Below are 23,019 nucleotides of genomic sequence, written 5' to 3'. Positions count from 1 at the left end.
AAAGTCAGCCCTGCGGTTACCAACCCGCCTGAGCAGCGTGGTGACTATGGGCAACACATGAGTTCACGCCATTTTTGGCTTGTGGAGGCCTATGTCCAGCAGTGAACTGCGATAGGCTAAAGTGAGATTTTCAATTAAATAGTGCAGTTTTCTCTCGCTAGATGTCGCTAGTAGTACATTGAATTTTAAGCTGGGTGAATAAACAGGCGTCGAGCGGGAAGCAGATCATACTTACTTGGCGTAGGAGACACCGTGATCAGGAAGGCGGTTTGGATATCTGTCCTTGTGGGTCTCCCGTGCCTCGAAAAGCACGTTAAGCCGTCGGTCCCAGTTGTTATCATAAATATCTGATAGCGATCGTTACGCATACTCATAAGTAGTAGCGGACATATCCGCCCGCAGTTCGACAGCGTGGTGGATTAAGCTTTAATCCGTCTCTACGCGAAGAAAGAGGCCTATGCCTAGGAGTGAGATGTTCAGGCTGAATAAGTAAATATTTATTTTTAAGTATTGAATGTACTTACGTGTGTCCTGTAAATATATTTGTGGATAATATACGACGAATATCCAAAAAAGAAATGTCATTATCAATTTTTTGAAATATGTAGTCGCCAACGTCCATACCACGTTGAATACACCGGTTCTCGTCCGATCACCGAAGTTAAGCAACGTCGGGCGCGGTCAGTACTTGGATGGGTGACCGCCTGGGAACACCGCGTGACGTTGGCTTTTTGACGTTTTTTCTACAGCACATGTAATGTACAGCTCACATTATTACTTGTATCTTATTTTTAATATAAGTATTAAAGAAGATAATAACTCTACATTATTTAATTTCTCCAATGATAACGCAACTCTACATTTTTTAATTTCTTCGAACCTTTGTTAAATATAACTAGCCAGTTAGTGCAGTTCGTAGTGACCCTGCTTTCTGCTCCAAAGGTTGTGGGTTCGATTCTCACCCCGAGTCTGGGTGTAATTTAAATATTTATTTATATATTCATATGTGTATTATTTATGTTTAGACGTAAAAACAAACGACGTAGTTAACATTAGTTATGTTTATTGAAAAAAAAATGTAGCTTTACCAGTCGGCTGTTACCTATAACACAAGCATTAAGTTGCTTACTTTAGGAACAGACGACCGTGTGTAATGTGTGTATTGTGTAGATACTTATTTATTTATTTAAATGCATGATTAATCATTTAATATCGTGTTTCCAAACTAAATACTTATAAGATCTTATAATATACTTATATTATGTATAGGACTTCTCGCTAAACAGCGATCTCTTTCAAATAACCAAAGGAGATGAACATACTCTACATAAGATAACTGTGTGAATGCACGATTTGAGCGTGTACCTTACCTTTATTTTGTTCATTTGTTGATTGTCTCTCTACACATTAACTATTAGTACAGTTTGAATCATCCAAATTATATCAAACTATATTTCCAGTATCCCTCTTGTCAAAAGGAAGAGAAAAATGTAGTGAAATAAATATTCTTTGACGGTGAGCAGGAAAGTGGATATAAGGTGCCAATCAAACCACTAATTGCAAATTCATGCGACGTTTCGATCCTTTATTGGACCATCATCAGGCATCTACAATACATACAAACATTGAAGAAAGTTGTACAACTAATTAATCCATACAACAACAAAACAAAGAAAACCAAACCACTAGTACCTTTACATGTAGCAGTCAATCGACATCTCTTCATTAAAGTTCTTTCATTATGTAAGATTCTAAATCCAAATGCATTATATATTATTTCTAAGTTACGTTTAAAGCTGTATTATATGTATTTTGAAAATTTATACTAAAACATTTAAATTTAAATAGGTAACAATATGCACAAAGTGTGTGTGAAGTGAAATAAATTTTATCTTGTTACTCGTAAAATTTTTCCTTGACGGGAGAAATCTAAAAATGATTTCGACATTATCGGCTCCGCTTGGGTTGTCTAAACGAGATCGCAGCTTAGCGATTAAAGGCGTCGGTTGTATGTTTTTTGTTTTACTGTCTAATCAAAAAGAGCTAAGAAGAAACTAAAAAGTTGATGCTAAATGTTTTTCTTTTACGTCTGGTCTGAAAGTTGATTCTTACGTATTTTGTTTTTACGTCTTAACCAAGTAGTGTTTAAACTTTTCTGTCAAACATTTGCAAACGTCCATACCACGATGAATACACCGGTTCTCATCCGATCAGCGACAAAGTCGGGCGCGGTCAGTTACAAAATTTCAGCAACAGCACCAACAGCTACCAAATTTGATAGCTTACATACCGACAGCAGCGCCACCTAACTGCTCCAATTGAGATAAAAACTAACATATCTTCCAAGTCAGAATAAATTACAGATGCTTACAAAATGTGATAAAAATTGATTCAGTAGTTTCAGAGCTACATACAGATAGCAGCGCTACCTGCCGAGTCCAATTGAGATAAAAACTACCATATCTTCCAAGACAGAAAAAATTACAGCTGCTTACAAAATTTGATAAAAATCGATTCAGTAGTTTCAGAGCTACATACAGATAGCAGCGCCACCTGCCGAGTCCAATTGAGATAAAAACTACCATATCTTCCAAGTCAGACTAAATTACAAATGCTTACAAAAATTGATAAAAATTGGTTCAGTAGTTTCGGAGTTACATTTAAAATTTTCATTGTTAACGTCCACCCCCCGTAATCCTTATTGGGCATGAGTTATCATAAAATCCGCTCATCGATCATTTCTACATCACATATAGGAGATTCGTACCAAATTTGGAGTCGATAGTTTAAGAGTGTATGCTACCTCAAATTGCTTATTTTCCACTCGGCAGAATGTCCATATCTTCCAAACTACTAAATATTTAAATTTGAAATTTAGGTATGGTAAAGTTCAGGGCATAAACTATCTTTCGTATGTTTCGAAAACACGATTCCATAAAATTTTCTCGATAGAAAAAAATCGCAAAGTTACCTCTATTTTTGTATTAAAACCTTAATATCTCAGTAAATATAGAAGTTATGGACTTGAGATTAAGCATGGTAATTGAAATAAGTATGACGAACATTTTATATGTTGCGTTTTTTAAAAAATAACTATTGATAATGTTTGTGGGGAGAAAATACATATAATTCGCGCGATGAACAACCAAGCGCTCTCACTTCTCATGTGTATTTAGTACGGGTGAAATCTGAATTCGAGCTGAGGTAGGGTAGCCCCTTAAAAACTGGAATTTTTCATTGTTAACGCCCCCGCAACAATATAATAGGTAATGTGAAATAGCTAGTTAATACCATTTTTCATCATCATCATCATCATCATCATCATTTTAGCCTATCACAGTCCACTGCTGGACATAGCTCTCCACAAGTTCACGCCAAAAATGGTGTGAACTCATGTGTGTTGCCCATAGTCACCACGCTGGGCAGGCGGGTTGGAGACCGCAGGGCTGGCTTTGTGCACCGAAGACGCTGCTGCCTGTCTTCGGCCTGTGTATTTCATTGCCAGTAGTTGGATGGTTATCCCGCCATCGGTCGGCTTTTTAAGTTTAAAGGTGGTAGTGGAACTGTGTTATCCCTTAGTCGCCTCTTACGACACTCACAACCATTTTACTTTATGTAAATTAAATTAAAATGCGGTCTACGAATAAGATCAATTTAATCATTAATAACTTACGTAAAATGTGCCTTAATATATTATTTTACACGAACTTTATTGAATAGCAATAAAGTTCCAATTGACTCTACATTTTAGTTAGAAAACGTTTGTATGGAAAAAAGAAAAGGTCTGTTTTTAGGGTTTTCCCGGAAATTATTCGAATTTTTTTCGCCGTTAAAACCATCCTTGGACTTCAACGAACATTTAAAAAAAAAGAATTGGTAAAATTGGTCCAGGCGTTGTTGATTTTATACGCTTACGAACACATTTTACGATTTATTTTTATATATAAGAAGAAGACAGTAGTTTTATAATAGTAATTCGTATAGTATAGCAGTTTGTGTCTTGTCGTCTACACTATTACGTTCTTTTTACGCTGTGCTATTACGGTGTCATTTAACATTAGTAGAGACTCTTACATTTAACAAACACTTGTGGAATGTAGAGGCTACCTAAAACTCTTGTTTAATAATAAAATGTTTTTTTTACGTGTTTACTAAGTTGTGTTCAAACTTTTCTGCTCAACAGTCGCCAACGTCCATACCACGTTGAATACACCGGTTCTCGTCCGATCACCGAAGTTAAGCAACGTCGGGCACGGTCAGTACTTGGATGGGTGACCGCCTGGGAACACCGCGTGACGTTGGCTTTTTGACGTTTTTTCTGCTGCACATGTATTGTACAGCTAATATTATTACTTGTATCTTACTTTTTAATATAAGTATAAAAGAAGACAATAACTCTACATTATTTAATTTCTCTAATGATGACGCGACTCTACATTTTTTAATTTCTTCGAACGTTTGTTAAATATGACTAGCCAGTTAGTGCAGTTCGTAGTGACCCTGCTTTCTGCTCCAAGGGTTGTGGGTTCGATTCTTACCCCGAGTCTGGGTGTAATTTAAATATTTATTTATATATTCATATATGTACTATTTATGTTTAGACGTAAAAACAAACGACGTAGTCAACGTTAGTTATTTTTATTGAAAAAAAATGTAGCTTTACCAGTCGGCTGTTACCTATAACATAAGCATTAAAATGCTTACTTTGGGAACAGACGACCGTGTGAATGTGTGTATTGTGTAGATACTTATTTATTAATTTAAATGCATGATTAATCATTTAATATCGTGTTTCCTAAGTAAATACTTATAAGATCTTATAATATACTTATATTATGTATAGGACTTCTCGCTAAACAGCGATCTCTTTCAAATAACCAAAGGAGATGAACATACTCTACATAAGATAACTGTGTGAATGCACGATTTGAGCGTGTACCTTACCTTTATTTTGTTCATTTGTTGATTGTCTCTCTACACATTAACTATTAGTACAGTTTGAATCATCCAAATTATATCAAACTATATTTCCAGTATCCCTCTTGTCAAAAGGAAGAGAAAAATGTAGTGAAATAAATATTCTTTGACGGTGAGCAGGAAAGTGGATATAAGGTGCCAATCAAACCACTAATTGCAAATTCATGCGACGTTTCGATCCTTTATTGGACCATCATCAGGCATCTACAATACATACAAACATTGAAGAAAGTTGTACAACTAATTAATCCATACAACAACAAAACAAAGAAAACCAAACCACTAGTACCTTTACATGTAGCAGTCAATCGACATCTCTTCATTAAAGTTCTTTCATTATGTAAGATTCTAAATCCAAATGCATTATATATTATTTCTAAGTTACGTTTAAAGCTGTATTATATGTATTTTGAAAATTTATACTAAAACATTTAAATTTAAATAGGTAACAATATGCACAAAGTGTGTGTGAAGTGAAATAAATTTTATCTTGTTACTCGTAAAATTTTTCCTTGACGGGAGAAATCTAAAAATGATTTCGACATTATCGGCTCCGCTTGGGTTGTCTAAACGAGATCGCAGCTTAGCGATTAAAGGCGTCGGTTGTATGTTTTTTGTTTTACTGTCTAATCAAAGAGAGCTAAGAAGAAACTAAAAAGTTGATGCTAAATGTTTTTTTTTTACGTCTGGTCTGAAAGTTGATTCTTACGTATTTTGTTTTTACGTCTTAACCAACTTGTGTTCATACTTTTCTGCTCAACAGTCGCCAACATCCATACCACGATAAATACACTGGTTCTCATCCGATCAGCGAAGTTACATTAATATACAAGCGTTTACTTTTACTGGAATTAGTCGCGATGATGGCAAGAGACCTGATGGATTGACGTCGGTTCTCTGGGAAAAGGGACGGGCGCTTTTGTGGGACGTAACCTGCGTTGACACACTTGCTCCGTCTTATGTCAGGGAAACAGCCTTAAAAGCGGGAGCCGCAGTGGAAAAAGCTGAAACGACTAAACGGCACAAATATTCGTTACTAATCCCAAATTACATCTTTGTGCCGTTTGCAGTCGAAACACTTGAACCTCGTAGTAGCAGTGCTGAAAGTTTTTTAAATGAGATAACTCCTCGCCTTATTGCTTCCATTGGTGACAAGAGGGCAGGTGCATTTTTTTTCCTCAGAGAATGGGCATAGCTCTTCAACAGGGAAATGCTGCCAGCATTCTTGGCACAAATCCACGCGGACATGATTTGTACCAACACTATCTGTAAATATTTAGTTCTTAAGTTGTGAATTGTAAATATGTATAATGTTAAATAAACTTTTTTTTTTACTTGATATAAATAATTAATAAGATAATAATGCGACTCTACATTATTTCATTTCACGAAATGCATGTGTATCATTTCATATAATTCCCTAACTACATACTAGACTGTTTGTTAGCCAAGGTGTGACTAAGTTTTTTTGTTCAACTGTCGCCAACGTCCATACCACGTTGAATACACCGGTTCTCGTCCGATCACCGAAGTTAAGCAACGTCGGGCGCGGTCAGTACTTGGATGGGTGACCGCCTGGGAACACCGCGTGACGTTGGCTTTTTGACGTTTTTTTAAAGCTTTATGTTGATCGTTATTGATATAAGTATATTGATTTGTAGATATTGAGGAAAAACTACTAAATACAGTTATGACGTGACTCTACAGGATTTGTGCGTGTTCCCGTCCTTTATTTTATTCATTTGTTTCAAACTTTGGTTGTATGTCTTTACATTTTAATTATTAGTAATTTTTGAAACATTTCTTTAGCAGCGTTACAGTCAAAAGTAAAAGTGAAATAAGATTTATCTTGATATTCATATACATTTATGTTTTTCTTGACAGTAAAATTTATTAGTTAATTACAACATAATCTCCTCTACTTAGGAAGAGACAGCAATTGAATAGTAAATCCGCAATGTAGTGCATTACTTTTTGTATAATACAATAAATTAGAGGGTACCTTTGTTGTCTCTTAATGGGGGGACAGCGCGTACGCAGTCCCCACTACCAAAAATTACGCGTCCGAGTTATCCGCATTAGGGATAATCGCAGAGGTCAACCCCGCCGCAGTGCAATGGAGGAGCCTCGCTCTGGGGGAACCGCCTTCGTGATCACGGTGTCCCCTACGCCAGGTAAGTATGCTTTGACTGCCGCTCGTCGTCGCTTTATATTCCCGGGTGAATACATCGTTAGCGCGATTTAATGTTGCACTAGCGACATCTAACGAGAGACAACTACACGTCATTTGGGAAACATCTGTATATTTATGATCTAAAAATTATTGGTATATGGTCTGCTTTCTGCTTCGTATAGGTTCAATATCCTAATTAAGATAGTACGCACTTCCTGTTAGTGCAAAACTTGTTACATATAATATAATTTAATTTGTGACGACTCTACCTCCTGTAATAAATCCTATGTATTTGCCAGAAGCTGAGCGGGTGTTATGAATGCTTGTTTATAATTTACTACCTAGATAAGTAGATAATACGACTATTGCGGAAAGAATATATAGTATGGTATTATTAAAATATTAATTCATATGTTAGAGCAGTTTGCGTCTTGTCGGCTACACTATTACGGCATCATTAAATATTATTAGTCTTTTATTTAACAAATACTTGTGGAATGTAGAGGCTACCAAAACTTCTCGTTTGATAGTAAAATAATTCTTTTAACGTCTTAACTTAATTCTGTTCAAACTTTTCCGCTCAACAGTCGCCAACGTCCATACCACGTTGAATACACCGGTTCTCGTCCGATCACCGAAGTTAAGCAACGTCGGGCGCGGTCAGTACTTGGATGGGTGACCGCCTGGGAACACCGCGTGACGTTGGCTTTTTGCTGTTATTTCTACAGCACATGTAATGTACAGCTCACATTATTATTTGTATCTTATTTTTAATATAAGTATTAAAGAAGATAATAACTCTACATTATTTAATTTCTCCAATGATAACGCGACTCTACATTTTTTAATTTCTGCGAACGTTTGTTAAATATGACTAGCCAGTTAGTGCAGTTCGTAGTGACCCTGCTTTCTGCTTCAAAGGTTGTGGGTTCGATTCTCAGCCCGAGTCTGGTTGTAATTTAAATATTTATTTATATATTCATATGTGTATTATTTATGTTTAGACGTGAAAACAAACGACGTAGTTAACATTAGTTATGTTTATTGAAAAAAAAAAAATGTAGCTTTACCATTCGGCTGTTACCTATAACACAAGCATTAAGTTGCTTACTTTAGGAACAGACGACCGTGTGTAATGTGTGTATTGTGTAGATACTTATTTATTAATTTAAATGCATGATTAATCATTTAATATCGCGTTTCCAATGTAAATACTTATAAGATCTTATAATATACTTATATTATGTATTGGGCTTCTCGCTAAACAGCGATCTCTTTCAAATAACCAAAGGAGATGAACATACTCTACATAAGATAACTGTGTGAATGCACGATTTGAGCGTGTACCTTACCTTTATTTTGTTCATTTGTTTATTGTCTCTCTACACATTAACTATCAGTACATTTTGAATCATCCAAATTATATCAAACTATATTTCCAGTATCCCTCTTGTCAAAAGGAAGAGAAAAATGAAGTGAAATAAATATTCTTTGACGGTTAGCTGGAAAGTGGACATAAGGTGCCAATCAAACCACTAATTGCAAATTCATGCGACGTTTCGATCCTTTATTGGACCATCATCAGGCATCTACAATACATACAAACATTGAAGAAAGTTGTACAACTAATTAATCCATACAACAACAAAACAAAGAAAACCAAACCACTAGTACCTTTACATGTAGCAGTCAATCGACATCTCTTCATTAAAGTTCTTTCATTATTTAAGATTCTAAATCCAAATGCATTATATATTATTTCTAAGTTACGTTTAAAGCTGTATTATATGAATTTTGAAAATTTATACTAAAACATTTAAATTTAAATAGGTAACAATATGCACAAAGTGAGTGTGAAGTGAAATAAATTTTATCTTGTTACTCGTAAATTTTTTCCTTGACGGGAGAAATCTAAAAATGATTTCGACATTATCGGCTCCGCTTGGGTTGTCTAAACGAGATCGCAGCTTAGCGATTAAAGGCGTCGGTTGTATGTTTTTTGTTTTACTGTCTAATCAAAAAGAGTATGTTCAAACTTTTCTGCTCAACAGTCGCCAACGTCCATACCACGTTGAATACACCGGTTCTCGTCCGATCACCGAAGTTAAGCAACGTCGGGCGCGGTCAGTACTTGGATGGGTGACCGCCTGGGAACACCGCGTGACGTTGGCTTTTTGCTGTTTTTTCCGCACATGTGTTGTACAGCTAATATTATTACTCGTATATTGTTATTTTTTTTATATAAATATTAAATAAGATCAAAATGCGACTCTACATTATTTCATTTCTCCAAACGCATGCTTATCATCTAATATATAAAATTCTCGTGTCACAGTTTTCGTTGCCATACTCCTCAGAAATTTTTTGTGCTTATCCGGTATCTATGAGAATCGGCCAACATCTATTTTTCATCCCCCTAAATGTTAGGGGTAGTCCACCCCTAAATTTATTTTTTATTTTTTAGACAAAATTTTTAATTTCTATTTTTTTATGATACAACATTAAAAAATACATACAACCCTAAATTTTCAACCCTCTACCATCTACCCCTATTTTTAAATAGCGTTTAGCGGCAAGACAACGTTTGCCGGGTCAGCTAGTTTTATATAATTTCCTAACTATATACTGGACTAGTCGTTTACCAAGGAGTGATTAAGTTCTTTTTTGCTTTACATAATCCAAATTTGGTTTTGCATTTTTTACTCATTTCCAAATGAATGTTTTGTCGTGTATCACTTGTGTGTATATATTTAAAGGACAAAGTAAATTAGATCATAATGTGACTCTACATAACTTGCCCTACTACTTGTGTTCGTGTCCTTTAGTAAATATTCTTGTATTCCGGTCTGTTGTTGATGTTATACTTCTATATTTTAACTATTAGCAAATTGCAAATCATTCGAACTAAATAAAACTACGTATTCCTTTATTAGCGATACATTCAAAAAAAAAAAAAAAAAAATAACTGAAGGCAATTTTGTCTTTTTATTTAATTTGTACATTTATCTTACCAGTAAAAATAATAGTGACATTATGTCTTCCACTTTGGTTGTCTTTTTTTGTTGTTCGTTTCCTTTTTAGAGTCAATATTTAATCAATAAGAGACAGCTTTTTATGGGGGACAGCTCGTACGCAGTCCCCACTACCAAAACTTACGCGTCCGAGTTATCCGCATTAGGGATAATCGCAGAGGTCAACCCCGCCGCAGTGCAATGGAGGAGCCTCGCTCTGGGGGAACCGCTTTCGTGATCACGGTGTCCCCTACGCCAGGTAAGTGTTGTGACCCCTGCTCGTCACCGCTTTATATTTCCGGGTAAAATCATCGTTAGCGCGATTTAATGTTCCACTAGCGACATCTAACGAGAGACAACTACACGTCATTTGGGAAACATATGTATATTCATGATCTAAAAATTATTGGTATTTCTGCTTTCTGCTTCGCATAGGTTCAATATCCTAATTAAGGTAGAACGAACTTACTTTTAGTGCAAAATTTGTTACATATAATATAATTTAATTTGTGACGACTCTACTTCCTGTAGTAAATAATACTCTCTTAGATCACAACTAAATAATACTGTTTTCAAGCAGTGTTGTGTTCCTGTTGGTGAGTAAGGTGACCAGAGCTCCTGAGGAGATTGGGGATAGGGTCGGCAACGCGCTTGCGATGCCTCTTGTGTTGCAGACGTCTATAAGCTACGGTAATCTCTTACCATCAGGTGAGCCGTACGCTTGTTTGCCGACCTAGTGATATAAAAAAAAGCAAAAAAAGCAAATCTATGTATTTAGCAGAAGCTGAGTGGGTGTAAAGAATGCTTGTTTATAATTTATAGATAGATAAGTAGATAATTAACAAATACTGCGGAAAGAATATATAGTATGGTAGTATTATAATAGTAATTCATATAGAAGAGCAGTTTGCGTCTTGTCGGCTACACTATTACGGTATCATTTAACTAATACTTGTGGAATGTAGAGGCTACCTAAAATTCTTGTTTGATAATAAAATGATTCTTTTAACGTCTTAACTAAGTTGTGTTCAAACTTTTCTGCTCATCAGTCGCCAACGTCCATACCACGTTGAATACACCGGTTCTCGTCCGATCACCGAAGTTAAGCAACGTCGGGCGCGGTCAGTACTTGGATGGGTGACCGCCTGGGAACACCGCGTGACGTTGGCTTTTTGCTCTGTTTTCTGCTGCACATGTAATGTACAGCTAATATTAACATTTGTATACTGTTTTTTTAACCGACTTCAAAAAAAAAGAGGAGGTTACTCAATTCGACCGTACATTTTTTAAATGTATGTTCGGGGATATCTCCGTCGTTTATGAACCGATTTTGATAATTCTTGTTTCGTTGGAAAAGAGATATCCCTAGTTTGGTACCATGATAAGGAAACCAGGATCTGATGATAGGATCCCAGAGAAATCGAGGGAAACTCTCGAAAAGCCGCATAACTTTTTACTGGGTGTACCGACTTTGATGATTTTTAATTTAATCGAAAGACGATGTTTATCATGTGGTCACATTTAAATTTCATCGAGATCTGATTACAGCTTTTGGAGTAATCTTTGATAATGCGTATTTAATCGACAATTTTTTTTTCTACTCACGTTGTATAACTTGTCGATATAATTAAAGGCGGTTTTTCTTCGTTTGCCTGCAAACACGATTATTAAATATAAATATTAAATAAGGTCATAATGCGACTCTACATTATTTCATTTCTCCAAACGCATGCTTATCATTTCATATAATTTCCTAACTATATACTAGACTAGTCGTTTACCAAGGAGTGATTAAGATTTTGTGCAAAACACTTGCCAACGTCCATACCACGTTGAATACACCGGTTCTCGTCCGATCACCGAAGTTAAGCAACGTCGGGCGCCGTCAGTACTTGGATGGGTGACCGCCTGGGAACACCGCGTGACGTTGGCTTTTTATGATTCTATTATTAATACTGTTCGTGACACGGACACCTTACCTACTCGTATATACGATAATGAAGTACGTACCATTATTTACTTTACGCTTAATCTGAAATGTGTTATCAATCTTTTAATATTTTATTACAAAATAAATATTATGTAATTTTTTTTAATACAAATAGGTCGGCATACGAGCGTATGATCCACCTGATGGTAAGTGATTACCGTAACTTATAAACGCCTGCAACGCCAGAAGCATCGCAATCGTGCTATCGATCTTACCTTCAATCTTCCAGAAAGTCTGGTCATCTTGCTCAGTGCAGGAACACAACACTGCTTGAAAGTAGTAATACTAAGCTGGCTAGTACGAGGTATGTGAGGTAAAATGAGTGACAAAGTTTTTGTATTATGTGTCCTATTGTTACAAACAAGCCCATGCTATGTCTGTTAATAAGCAACGACCTTAACCTTTGTACGCCTCCAGCTCTGTTGCTGACCCTACCTACGTTATCAACTTACTGTGTACTAAGGAATCGAAGTTGTAGCTGCCTTACTCACTACAGGATCATTGTACTATTTGAAATTAGTATATCTAGTTGTCATATTCTGTAACGTTAAGATATCCTTCCTTTGTTTTCTTTAAATAGTGACTCTACATTAAGCGCCTGCCCATTTTATATTAGCAATTACTATATTTTATTTAATTGCTACAATGCAATGTTTTCTCTATGACAGGGCTTGCACTACAATTGTTATTATTGCGCAAATCGTAGTTATTTACGATGTAAAATATATTGGTATTACAAGCACAAACATCTTAAGTGATATTTTAGCATAAACATTCTGACGTAGTCATAATAAAAACGTCTACGCTGACACACACTATGAAGTTTCAATTTACGTTCAAGATTTTATTTACCATTTTTCTACTGGCTTTTATTTTGGATTAGTAAATATGTTTTAACGTCGAAAATAATATAAGTACGTCATATAATTTGAATTATTAAACTTTAAACAGCGTACTAACCGAAAAGCTTATAAACTATTGCTACTGCAGTTCGCAGTCGCATATTTTTATGTCATTTTAAATAAGTTACGCAGCTAGTGACGTAACAAGTCCTAAGCCGTTACGCAGTTATTAAAGAGATTGTCACTAGGGGTTGTAATCGTGTCTTCACAGAGCGGGTAATGACGCGCCTATAAACGGATAATTGTACCGCGACTTACCTTTGTGACGCTACAAATCACTGTTAACGGCTTCCCGCGACTCACGACACACATTTTAACTCTACCGTCTGTAGAGCGCTATTAGTTCGCCTTATTACCCTTGTTGCGGAAGTGTTGCCCGCTTTTAAAGAGTGTTTTATAATAGAGATACGCTGTATTATATAATTGAAATAAAAGAATGAGTTAAGGTATTGGGTATTTTCTAACTGTACATAATTAGATTGATTAATTTATTATTTTCAAAATAAGGATATTTTATCAATATATAAAAAAAGCCGACCGATGGCGAAATAACCATTCAATTGCTGGCTTTGAAATACACAGGCCGAAGACGGGCAGCAGCGTCTTCGGTGCGACAAAGCCAGCCCTGCGGTCACCAACCCGCCTGCCCAGCGTGGTGACTATGGGCAACACACATGAGTTCACGACATTTTTGGCACAAACTTATGCAGGCTTGTGTCCAGCAGTGGATTGCGATAGGCCGAAATGATGATGATGATTCATATATAAATTACGCAAGTATGAAAGCGATAACATAACATAACATAACAGTACATTTTATTGTACACCAATACAGAAATAAAACATATCAGATTGATTTTAACATAGTATCATAAGGTACAAAGAGCGGCCTTATCGCTGAAAAGCGATCTTTTCCAGGCAATCTAGGGGCAGAGGAGATGGTATTGTGTCGGTGTAGGTGTACAAATTGAGACATAAACGTTTGAATATATTTACTTTAACACATATACATATAGGCACATACATACATAAATACATACATATGTATATAATTTTATTCACGTTGAATGTCAAAAAAATGCTTCCTGACAGCCTTTTTAAAAATAGAAAGCGATCGTACACGTCTAATATGTAAGGATAAAGCATTCCAAAGTAGAGAAGCTGGAACGGTGAAAGATTTAGTATGTACAGATTTTTTTGAAAAAAGTATTTAATTTTTATTTACTATCATCAAACAAGCTTATACATTTTAAAACATGCAATAAAACTAGTGAGCAATGGTTAATAGAATTTATTCAACATGAAAAGACTAACAAGATCTTGATTGTTAGTTATAAAATAGAATGTAGTCAAAATGTCACACCGCGCGTCAGACAGCGAATAGCGGACAGCGATCAGCGAGCGGCGACGTTAAATGAGGCGGAACGAGCCTCGCTCGAGTCAAAGCGCGCGGAGAGAGAAACGTCAAATTCATTTCCGACGATTAGCGAGCGCCGGCGACTCGCACCAGGGGGGGGGGGGGTGGAAGGAAGGGGGCCCGCTAATGGGCTGGCTATTATTTTATTTTCCGGCGTTCAGAAAATTGCCTTAATTCGCGACAAAGAGACATCGGAGTGGCGGAACTGCGTCTTTAGCGACTCCGTTATATAGATATAGCTCGCATTGTCTCAGCACCTACTGAGTTAGCTAAATAACAATGACATGACAATAGTTCTCGCTGCACTCTTGCGTTTCGCTTCAGCCTCGGAATGAAACATATTTTATTTTATCGTTCACATTGTACGCAAGGTTTATTTATTTTTATACTTATAGGTTACGTTATAATAAATAGGTATTCAAATAAACATTGAAAGTCATCACATCATCATCACATCAGCCTATCGCAGTCACTACTGGATATGTATAAGTACTGTAAGCTGTGTGTTTACGGCAGTAAAGAATATAGCCAACCCCTTTCTTCCCGTGGGTGTCGTAAGAGGCGACTAAGGGATAACACAGTTCCACTACCACCTTGGAACTTGGAAATACATAGGCCGAAGACGGGCAGCAGCGTCTTCGGTGCGACAAAGTCAGCCCTGCGGTCACCAACCCGCCTGCCCAGCGTGGTGACTATGGGCAGCACACATGAGTTCACGACATTTTTGGCGCGAACTTGTGGAGGCCTATGTCCAGCAGTGGACTGTATAGGCTGTAATGATGAAAGCTATCTCTCTAAGATTTTATTATATTCGTTATGATAGTGATCATGACATACGGATGTTGTTTTAATTTTTTATTTGAAAATCTTTATTAATTTTGTGATATTCTGACAGAGACAGTATTATGATATGAGTTGATCTTTCATAGCCGAAGTTCTCATAAGTTGACATTTAATTAAAACAAAGACTACAATTGCTTCACGAGTATACTTGTAGACATATATATATATTTAAAAGGCAGGTTCGAATTATATTTTAATCTAATCTTTATAAAACGCGATAAAATCGGATAAATTTGTTTCATTATAATGAGTGAAATTCGCGTAAACATTAGATAACGAAATTACCATCGTTGAGTCATTCACCGTTCTTCTCTACTTAAAAGAAGTTACATTTCAAGGTAATAGTAGTTTCTATTAACAGGTAATGAAACCTGTTAAATTCCATTTAACTCTCTTTATTCACGTATATGAGGAACGTAAAAATTGCATTGCTTTTAATTTATAACAATTGTATAAAATAAAAGAAATATTTTTTTTTACAATTCCAAAGCTTATAAGCTTACTAATCTATACATATAATAAAATGGTAGGAAAGTCAAAACTGTACATTGAATATTTTTTTAAAAGAATACTCGGGATGTGATCTACAATCGATACCCAAGCCAAAAATATAGTTTTTAGAATTTTTGTCCGTTTATCTGTATGTATGTCCGGAATAAACTCAAAAAGTACTGCATGCTATCACCTACAGGGAACGAGCATTGAACCTTTATTTCTTCAACGCATTCTGTAACAACGTGTAATCTCACGACGCATATTTGAATGTTGTTATTATGTTAATAACCATGCTATAAGCTAGCTTCATACAATAAATAAAGACATTCTGTAGTATATTTAATATCAGCGTTGCACCCGTGCGAAGCCGGGGCGGGTCGCTAGTAATAACTATATTTTTTACTAGCTGCCCGGACAGACATCGTTCTGTCAAAAGTTAATAGTAAAAATTATTTTTTTTAGTATTAAAACCTTCATACAAAAAATAAATTAGCCGAATTGTTCGAGCCATTCTCGAGTTATGAGCTTAGCAACATTCATTTTTATTTATATAGATTTAATAATAACTATAGCTAAGTAAGTATACAGAAAACTTGTATAAAAAACGTAAAATTCCTTCAAAACAATATCAACAATGTAAACGGTAACGACAGTGATGAATCACAAAAGAAACCGCAACAGCAAAAAATTACAACAACCTTTTACGTATTTGTGGAACATCTTTTTCAATTTAAAACAATTATTTCGAACAAACGTCCATTATTTGTTACTGTTAACAATAATTACTTTATCATTACTTACTTTTAGGCGTGGGTAAAACTGATTTTATGGTCGTTGTCGTCAAGCTAACTTTAGTTTGTTTTCGGACGTTTAGATAGATTTTGGTAATCGGTAATTTTACATTAATCTTATAAAACCTTCGAAATCATTTTAGCAATTATTTTTATAGAATAGTTTTTATTTTATGTTTTTATAGATAAATAAACAAGTTCACTTCCATTAACATCAATATAAATAACTAAAATTAGATTGTCTATTTGTAATATTAAATAACCGCTTTTTATTAAATATGTATACACGGTACATATACCAAAATAATATTTTTTTTTTTACAATTTTTGTCTATCTGTCTGTTTGTTTGTTCCGGCTAATCTCTGAAACGGCTGGACTGATTTTGATGGAACTTACAATGGTAGATTTAGATTTTTTCTATATCTGCGAACTGAATAATAGTTATTTTGTTGAATTCCATGAGGACGAAGTTGCGGGCACAGTGCAATATGACTGTACTTAAATTTGTACATGAAAAATAAAAGTTATTGTTTAAAAATTTAAACGAAAACTGAGGGTTACTTATTCGTTAGTCTCCTAGTAACATCTTAAATCATAACAACATACTCAAAAAGGTTTTAAAATTAGGTTTTTGAAGTAAAACTTCTTTACGTACGCTTAATTTGCGGAGTTAATGCGTGTGTAGGGGTGAATGCGTGACGAGAGCATCACGACAAGTATGAGATAGGGCGAGGTGAACAGAGCAAGAGAGATGTGCGAGAACATTTTCTTTCTCTCTTTCTCACATAGCCAGTTACGTTTCGTATATCTAAGACAGTATAGGCCTATCCTTCCTAAGTATAAATGAAATGGAAAAATATGTAGTTTTGGAAAATGTTGTGTAATATATGTAATGTATGTCTTTAATATGTTTTTATTTTTAATCGGGAATACCGATGTTTATATAAGTTTTTTGAGGCATTCTAGAAAAAAACCTAGGAAATTAATGACATTAATTTTATGTCATATATTGCGTAAAGCTTTTAAGCATTGCGTAGTGATTGTATGTATTACATACTTTGTAAAGTGTAACATAGAAGTACCAGTAAGTTAAAAAAAAAGAAAGAATCATACGTTAGAATAAGAACCGGTCGGCGGACTCACGTCTCTATTGATTTCTATTGATGTTGCTGAGTAACGCCTACTTTGATTTAAAAAAAAGCATGTTTTAGAAATAAAAAAGGACATGGGTTCAGAAGCCCGTGGATGTATATTACTAATATTAAAAAAAAAAAAAAAAAAACATAGAGGTACCCACAATGATGCGAAAATTGCGAATGTGTCGATGAATCACATCGAAAAAACGTACATGTGTATATGTTTATGAATATTCGTATTAAGTCTTAGAATTATTGTGACAAAATAATAAATAATAATTATCTGATGTGTTAAACATAATTAAGGTCGCAACCATTTTAGCCGACTAGTAATAAAAATAAAAGGTTGTAGTTACACGTAACGTTTGTTTGTCATTCAGTTGTCATCAACTATTTTGTTTTTTTTTTGTACCTTTTTTCCTTTTCTTTAAAGTATCTTTAATAGAATGACAGTTTAATACTGTATGTTATAATGGTGTTTTATGTTTTTTATTAATATTATTGAAGCTCGTGTTTTTTCCTCCACAAACACGGCATTTATTAAACAACTAGCTGTGCCCACGACTTCGTCCGCGTGGAATTTAATAAAAAAGTTATTGTTCAGTTCGCAGATTTATAAAATAAGTAAATTTCTAAAATAAAAGTAGCCTAAGTTACTCCTTACTACATCGAAATCTACCAGCGAAGCTCCCGTCAAAATCGGTCCAGCCGTTTCAGAGATTAGCCGAAAAAAACAGACAGACAGACAAAATTTAAAAAAAATGTTATTTTTGCAAATATACCGTGTATTTATGCATATGCATTTAGTAAAAAGCGGTAATTTAAATATTACAAACAGACACTCCAATTTTATTTATTTGTATAGATATGCATAAACATATATAAGTCCTATTCTGAACTAATTTTCGCTTTTATATTATTACTTAAATTTTAACAAAATTTAATGAATTTAAAACGCATATTATCAGAAATTAACTCAAATTCAAAATAGCTCATTAAAAATCTGTTTATCGAAGTTCCGAATTGTAGAGTTCGGTGTCTTAGAAGTGTTTTGAAGCCGCATTAGGGGCTTAAAACCTCGCTCGAGGTGTGCTTAAGTCTCATTGTAGGAATTAAGTTCTCAAGACACAATGACTTGTATCTGTGGAATGCCGCAAAGTTTTAGTGGCTATTATCGACTTTCGGATTTGTATTATTTCTTAACATGGTCTTACAATGAAGGATGGGTCGATATATTTTATAAATTATAATTATTAGATTATAATAGTCTACAAGCAATGTAAAAAACAAATTAAACAATTTTAATATCAATACAAAATAGCATCATCATCATCATTATCACATCAGCCTTTTGCAGTCAACACTACTGGATATAGGCCTCCAAAAGTTCACGGCAAAAATGGCGTGAACTCATGTGTTTTGCCCATTGTCAACCACTCTGGGCACATACGAAATAGCAATGTTACATTTATTATTAAAAATAATATAAGACGGTAAAAATACGTATTAAAACAAAATGTTAAATAAAAACGTGCTTGCCGAGCAGAGAAACGCGCGCTTTTGACTTGTCTCTACATTTACTACCCTACCCTTATTGCGCTACCAATGATATAGAATGGGTGTGGCTAACGAGCGAGAAGAACTATAGTTGACTATAGCGTGTGAAAGGGATGGATGTGAGGCGGGAAGGCTGTATAGAAAGGCGGGACGATATTAAGTGATACTCAGTTGAGACCTCAGTCAAAGTTTGGTAATAGTTTTGTGAGGTCGGTTCAGTTCGCGAACTACTGAACTCGTAACGCGAATTACTTTCGAATATTTGATACTCAATTATTTAATTTAATATGAATAACTCTCTATATTAACTTCAATTTATTTTATTTTATTGAAATTAATTAAGTTTAATACACTTAAATTAATTTTACAAGTGATTTGGATTAACTTAAATAGCGGTGTTAGTGTTTGACGTATTTGTGTATTGACTTGTCAGTAGTGCGTATGTGTGGTAGTGATACCAGGAGGTAATAAGACTGTAGGAGGTCGGAACGAGGGTCCATCATGGCTAGCAGCGCGCGACGAGGCGCTGCGTACACTATCGATAGCATACTTGGACACAGGCAACATTCCTCGGGTAAATATTTTTACCTCATGACTAAATAACTGGGCAATTTTTTTAAAGTCCATCTTCTTTACGCACACGTGACTTGGGGAGTAAGCTGGTGAATGCGTGACGAGAGCATTACGAAAAGTGTGGATCGGGCGAGGCGAACGGAAGTTGAGAGATATAAGTTAGTGAAGATAGAAAGTTTTACCTTAGTCGTGTGGTCTGAAGCACACTGGTTCTTAATTTTTTCTTTTTAAACTATTGGATGCTTGTCTTGAGAATTTATTATAATAATTTATCATTATAACGTAATTAAAAAATTACTCTATGTCGATTGTATTTTTCTGGATAAAGAGTTTGTTTATACAGCTATGTTATTAGTTATAGCTTAAGTTCTGGTATAAATGTTCTCCCGTCTATATATATATGTCCTGTTTATCTATATGTTCTCCCGCGACCATGGTTGCTGTAAAGTATCCGAAACATCGGGCATCTAAAAAACTTAATAAGCCGCAAATCCGACAAAATTGTTTCATTATTTATTTATTTATTTATGTTTATTAGGAAGACATACAGTTTGATATACATTAAAAATTAAATTTAAATGACATACATTTACCAGTTAAGTCTTCACATAATAGCACAAATAATAGCAATTAGTACATTAATAAAAAAGGCATACTAATTTCAACTCTAAGGGTCTAAATTTAGATATATATTTTCTTATACCAAATTAAAATGCCAATAAAATATGATTGAAAACAAAAAAAAAATGACAACAAAAAAAGTGACAGAATTCTAACAATATCAGATATTAAGATTACAATTAAAATTAATTAAAATTAAAATATCATCGAGAAATGACATTCATCGTGATAGATTTAAATCTATTTAAGTTAACATTAAACATGTCAATGTCACCAAACACATTGTCATGAGAGTTGAATGCACGATAAAGAAAAATATTCCGAGCATATTTCGTTCTAATTACAGGTACAAAAAATTGTAATTTTTTACGAGCTTGTAAACGAGGACATCTCAAACTAATATTACTCAAAAGATAAGGGGTATCAACATAACCGGTTAGTATTTTATAAAGCAAATGCTCGTCCCTAACCATTCGACGGTCCTATTATATTATAATGATGATGATATATTATATTATAATGAGTTAAATCACGTAAACAGTAAAAATATATATATATATATAAACCTATTCTAGATATAAGCTCGTAAATTAATGCACTTTCATTCATTTAAAATTATCAACTTATCATTTTTATTAAATAATATTACATTCATATATTTTATAAACGTTAAACAATTGTAATAACAAAAATATAATTCAAATGAATTCAATAAAGTGTCAGTAATATAGCGTCTTCGGTGCGACAAAGCCAGCCCTGCGGTCGCCAACCCGCCTGCCCAGCGTGGTGACTATGGGCAACACACATGAATTCACGCCAATGTTGGCGCGAACTTGTAGAGACCTATGTCCAGCAGTGGACTGTGATAGGCTGAAGTGATGATGATGATGCAATAAAGTGTTTTCCCGCATCAAAAAATAAAAATACATCTAAACGTTATGACAAAAACTTAATCACTATTTTAAAATTCAATAATTGTATATTTAATTAACAATATCATCGCATTATAATTATTTTTATGCGATGATACAACAGTAATGACTTTTGGAATAACATTTAAATTAATTAATTTATTTGACACTTAATTTTTAATCACTTCAAACGAATAACGGGACCATAATCAGAGAAAATACATAATTATGCAACAGTTAGGAATTTCACTTAATCATAGCAATTTGATATGTTAATTAATAACATATTTAATTATTAAAAACATTAAATAAATTAATAAAAATGGAAAATTTTGATTAAATCACATTCAAATAAGTTCATTATCATTTTTAAATTCTTTTAAGACCTAAGCTATCATTAGTCATAACTATGATATAAATCTATTTAATTTATTTATTTACTTATTTATTATTAATGTACACCGAAATAAAGACACATATAAAGAAAGATACAACACAAGATGTACAAAGGCGATCTTATTACTAAATAGCGATTTCTAACCTTTTATCTGATTGAAAACCTTTGGGTACTGGACACGATACATATAAAGGAGGACTTACACATATTAAAGAGGAAAAATCAATCAAATAATAAAGAATGTTAAATTATTTCACTTCATGAAACGAAATGCAGTATTTTAGAATCGATTACTATTAGTGGAAAGAGTTTTAGAATACCTAGTGTTACATGACTGCGCAATCAATAGATATACGGACGGGGTTGTAAATTTCACCCCACTGTCGGTATAGGACTTGGAGGGATTAATTCCCAACCCTTAAGAGAAGAGGACTTAGCTTAATAGTGGCACGTTAACAGGCTGTAATAAAGCTTGCTCATATAGCCATATTATGACGTGCTGTGCACCGTGCAATCATAAGCAATTTTTTAATTTTGCTAAAAATTCAAAAAATTGCTATTAAACATAGAAAGTACCTACATAGCATTTAGCATCAAGCTTATATTCGTATAACAAATATTGCTTCACAAACCTTAACACAGCAAACAGCATCTGAACTATTTTAACTGAAACATATATCAGTCAAATTTCCAATGATATCTATACAATAATTAATGTCTACAATTTAAAGCAGCGCAGTGCGTTGCATTATCCGCTCATCTCAAAACAGTAAACATTTTTGACATCGCCTGACGCTGACCTGAAGCTGTTCCGTATAACGTCACATTGTTTTTTGGCGTAGCGCTGAACAGTACTGTTCTAACCATACTCTCGTACCACACACAAACATAGCTACTAGTTTCCTTATTAACCATTTTCAAAAAAGGAGGAGGTTATTCAATTCGACCTATATATTTTTTTTATGTATTTTCGTCGTTTATGAACCGATTTTGATAATTCTTTTTTGTTGGAAAGGAGATATCCCAAGTGTGGTACATGATAAGGAAACCAGGATCTGATGGTCGAATTCCAAAGAAATCGAGGGGAGCCCTCGAAAATCGTGGTGACCACTTACGTTGTATTACTTCTCGATGTAATTGAAGTCGGCTTTTTTCGTTTGCGAGTAAACACAATTATTGTTAATACAGTACGAATTAAGTTGAAAAATAGTAGGAGACAAGAAA

The 23,019-nt window shown here is 34.5% G+C and overlaps 1 protein-coding gene and 9 non-coding genes across 10 annotated transcripts in view; 8 read left to right on the top strand and 2 right to left on the bottom strand.

The window, feature by feature from the left end:
• The first annotated feature begins 610 nt into the window (after positions 1–610).
• Positions 611–729, top strand: LOC123664816. The gene has a single exon (XR_006744923.1). It is a non-coding gene; the product is annotated as a 5S ribosomal RNA (ribosomal RNA).
• Positions 730–4,185: 3,456 nt separating this feature from the next.
• LOC123664842 lies at positions 4,186–4,304 on the top strand. The gene has a single exon (XR_006744947.1). It is a non-coding gene; the product is annotated as a 5S ribosomal RNA (ribosomal RNA).
• Positions 4,305–6,458: 2,154 nt separating this feature from the next.
• LOC123664815 lies at positions 6,459–6,577 on the top strand. The gene has a single exon (XR_006744922.1). It is a non-coding gene; the product is annotated as a 5S ribosomal RNA (ribosomal RNA).
• Positions 6,578–6,997: 420 nt separating this feature from the next.
• LOC123664791 lies at positions 6,998–7,159 on the bottom strand. The gene has a single exon (XR_006744904.1). It is a non-coding gene; the product is annotated as a U1 spliceosomal RNA (small nuclear RNA).
• A 580-nt stretch (positions 7,160–7,739) lies between these two features.
• LOC123664814 lies at positions 7,740–7,858 on the top strand. The gene has a single exon (XR_006744921.1). It is a non-coding gene; the product is annotated as a 5S ribosomal RNA (ribosomal RNA).
• Positions 7,859–9,203: 1,345 nt separating this feature from the next.
• LOC123664813 lies at positions 9,204–9,322 on the top strand. The gene has a single exon (XR_006744920.1). It is a non-coding gene; the product is annotated as a 5S ribosomal RNA (ribosomal RNA).
• A 944-nt stretch (positions 9,323–10,266) lies between these two features.
• On the bottom strand, positions 10,267–10,428 carry LOC123664797. Its single transcript, XR_006744910.1, has one exon. It is a non-coding gene; the product is annotated as a U1 spliceosomal RNA (small nuclear RNA).
• A 784-nt stretch (positions 10,429–11,212) lies between these two features.
• Positions 11,213–11,331, top strand: LOC123664807. The gene has a single exon (XR_006744915.1). It is a non-coding gene; the product is annotated as a 5S ribosomal RNA (ribosomal RNA).
• Positions 11,332–11,975: 644 nt separating this feature from the next.
• Positions 11,976–12,094, top strand: LOC123664847. Its single transcript, XR_006744952.1, has one exon. It is a non-coding gene; the product is annotated as a 5S ribosomal RNA (ribosomal RNA).
• Positions 12,095–19,794: 7,700 nt separating this feature from the next.
• The window catches only part of LOC123664368 (retinal homeobox protein Rx1-like), a 30,308-nt gene continuing 27,083 nt past the window's right edge, over positions 19,795–23,019 (top strand). Inside the window, exon 1 of the mRNA XM_045598912.1 lies at positions 19,795–19,867. Coding sequence (XP_045454868.1) covers positions 19,795–19,867 — 73 coding nt within the window. The remainder of the gene's footprint in view (positions 19,868–23,019) is intronic.

The sequence above is a fragment of the Melitaea cinxia genome, chromosome 22 (genome assembly GCF_905220565.1).
Source record: "Melitaea cinxia chromosome 22, ilMelCinx1.1, whole genome shotgun sequence".
NCBI lineage: Eukaryota > Metazoa > Arthropoda > Insecta > Lepidoptera > Nymphalidae > Melitaea > Melitaea cinxia.
This window is presented reverse-complemented; position numbering and strand designations above follow the sequence as displayed.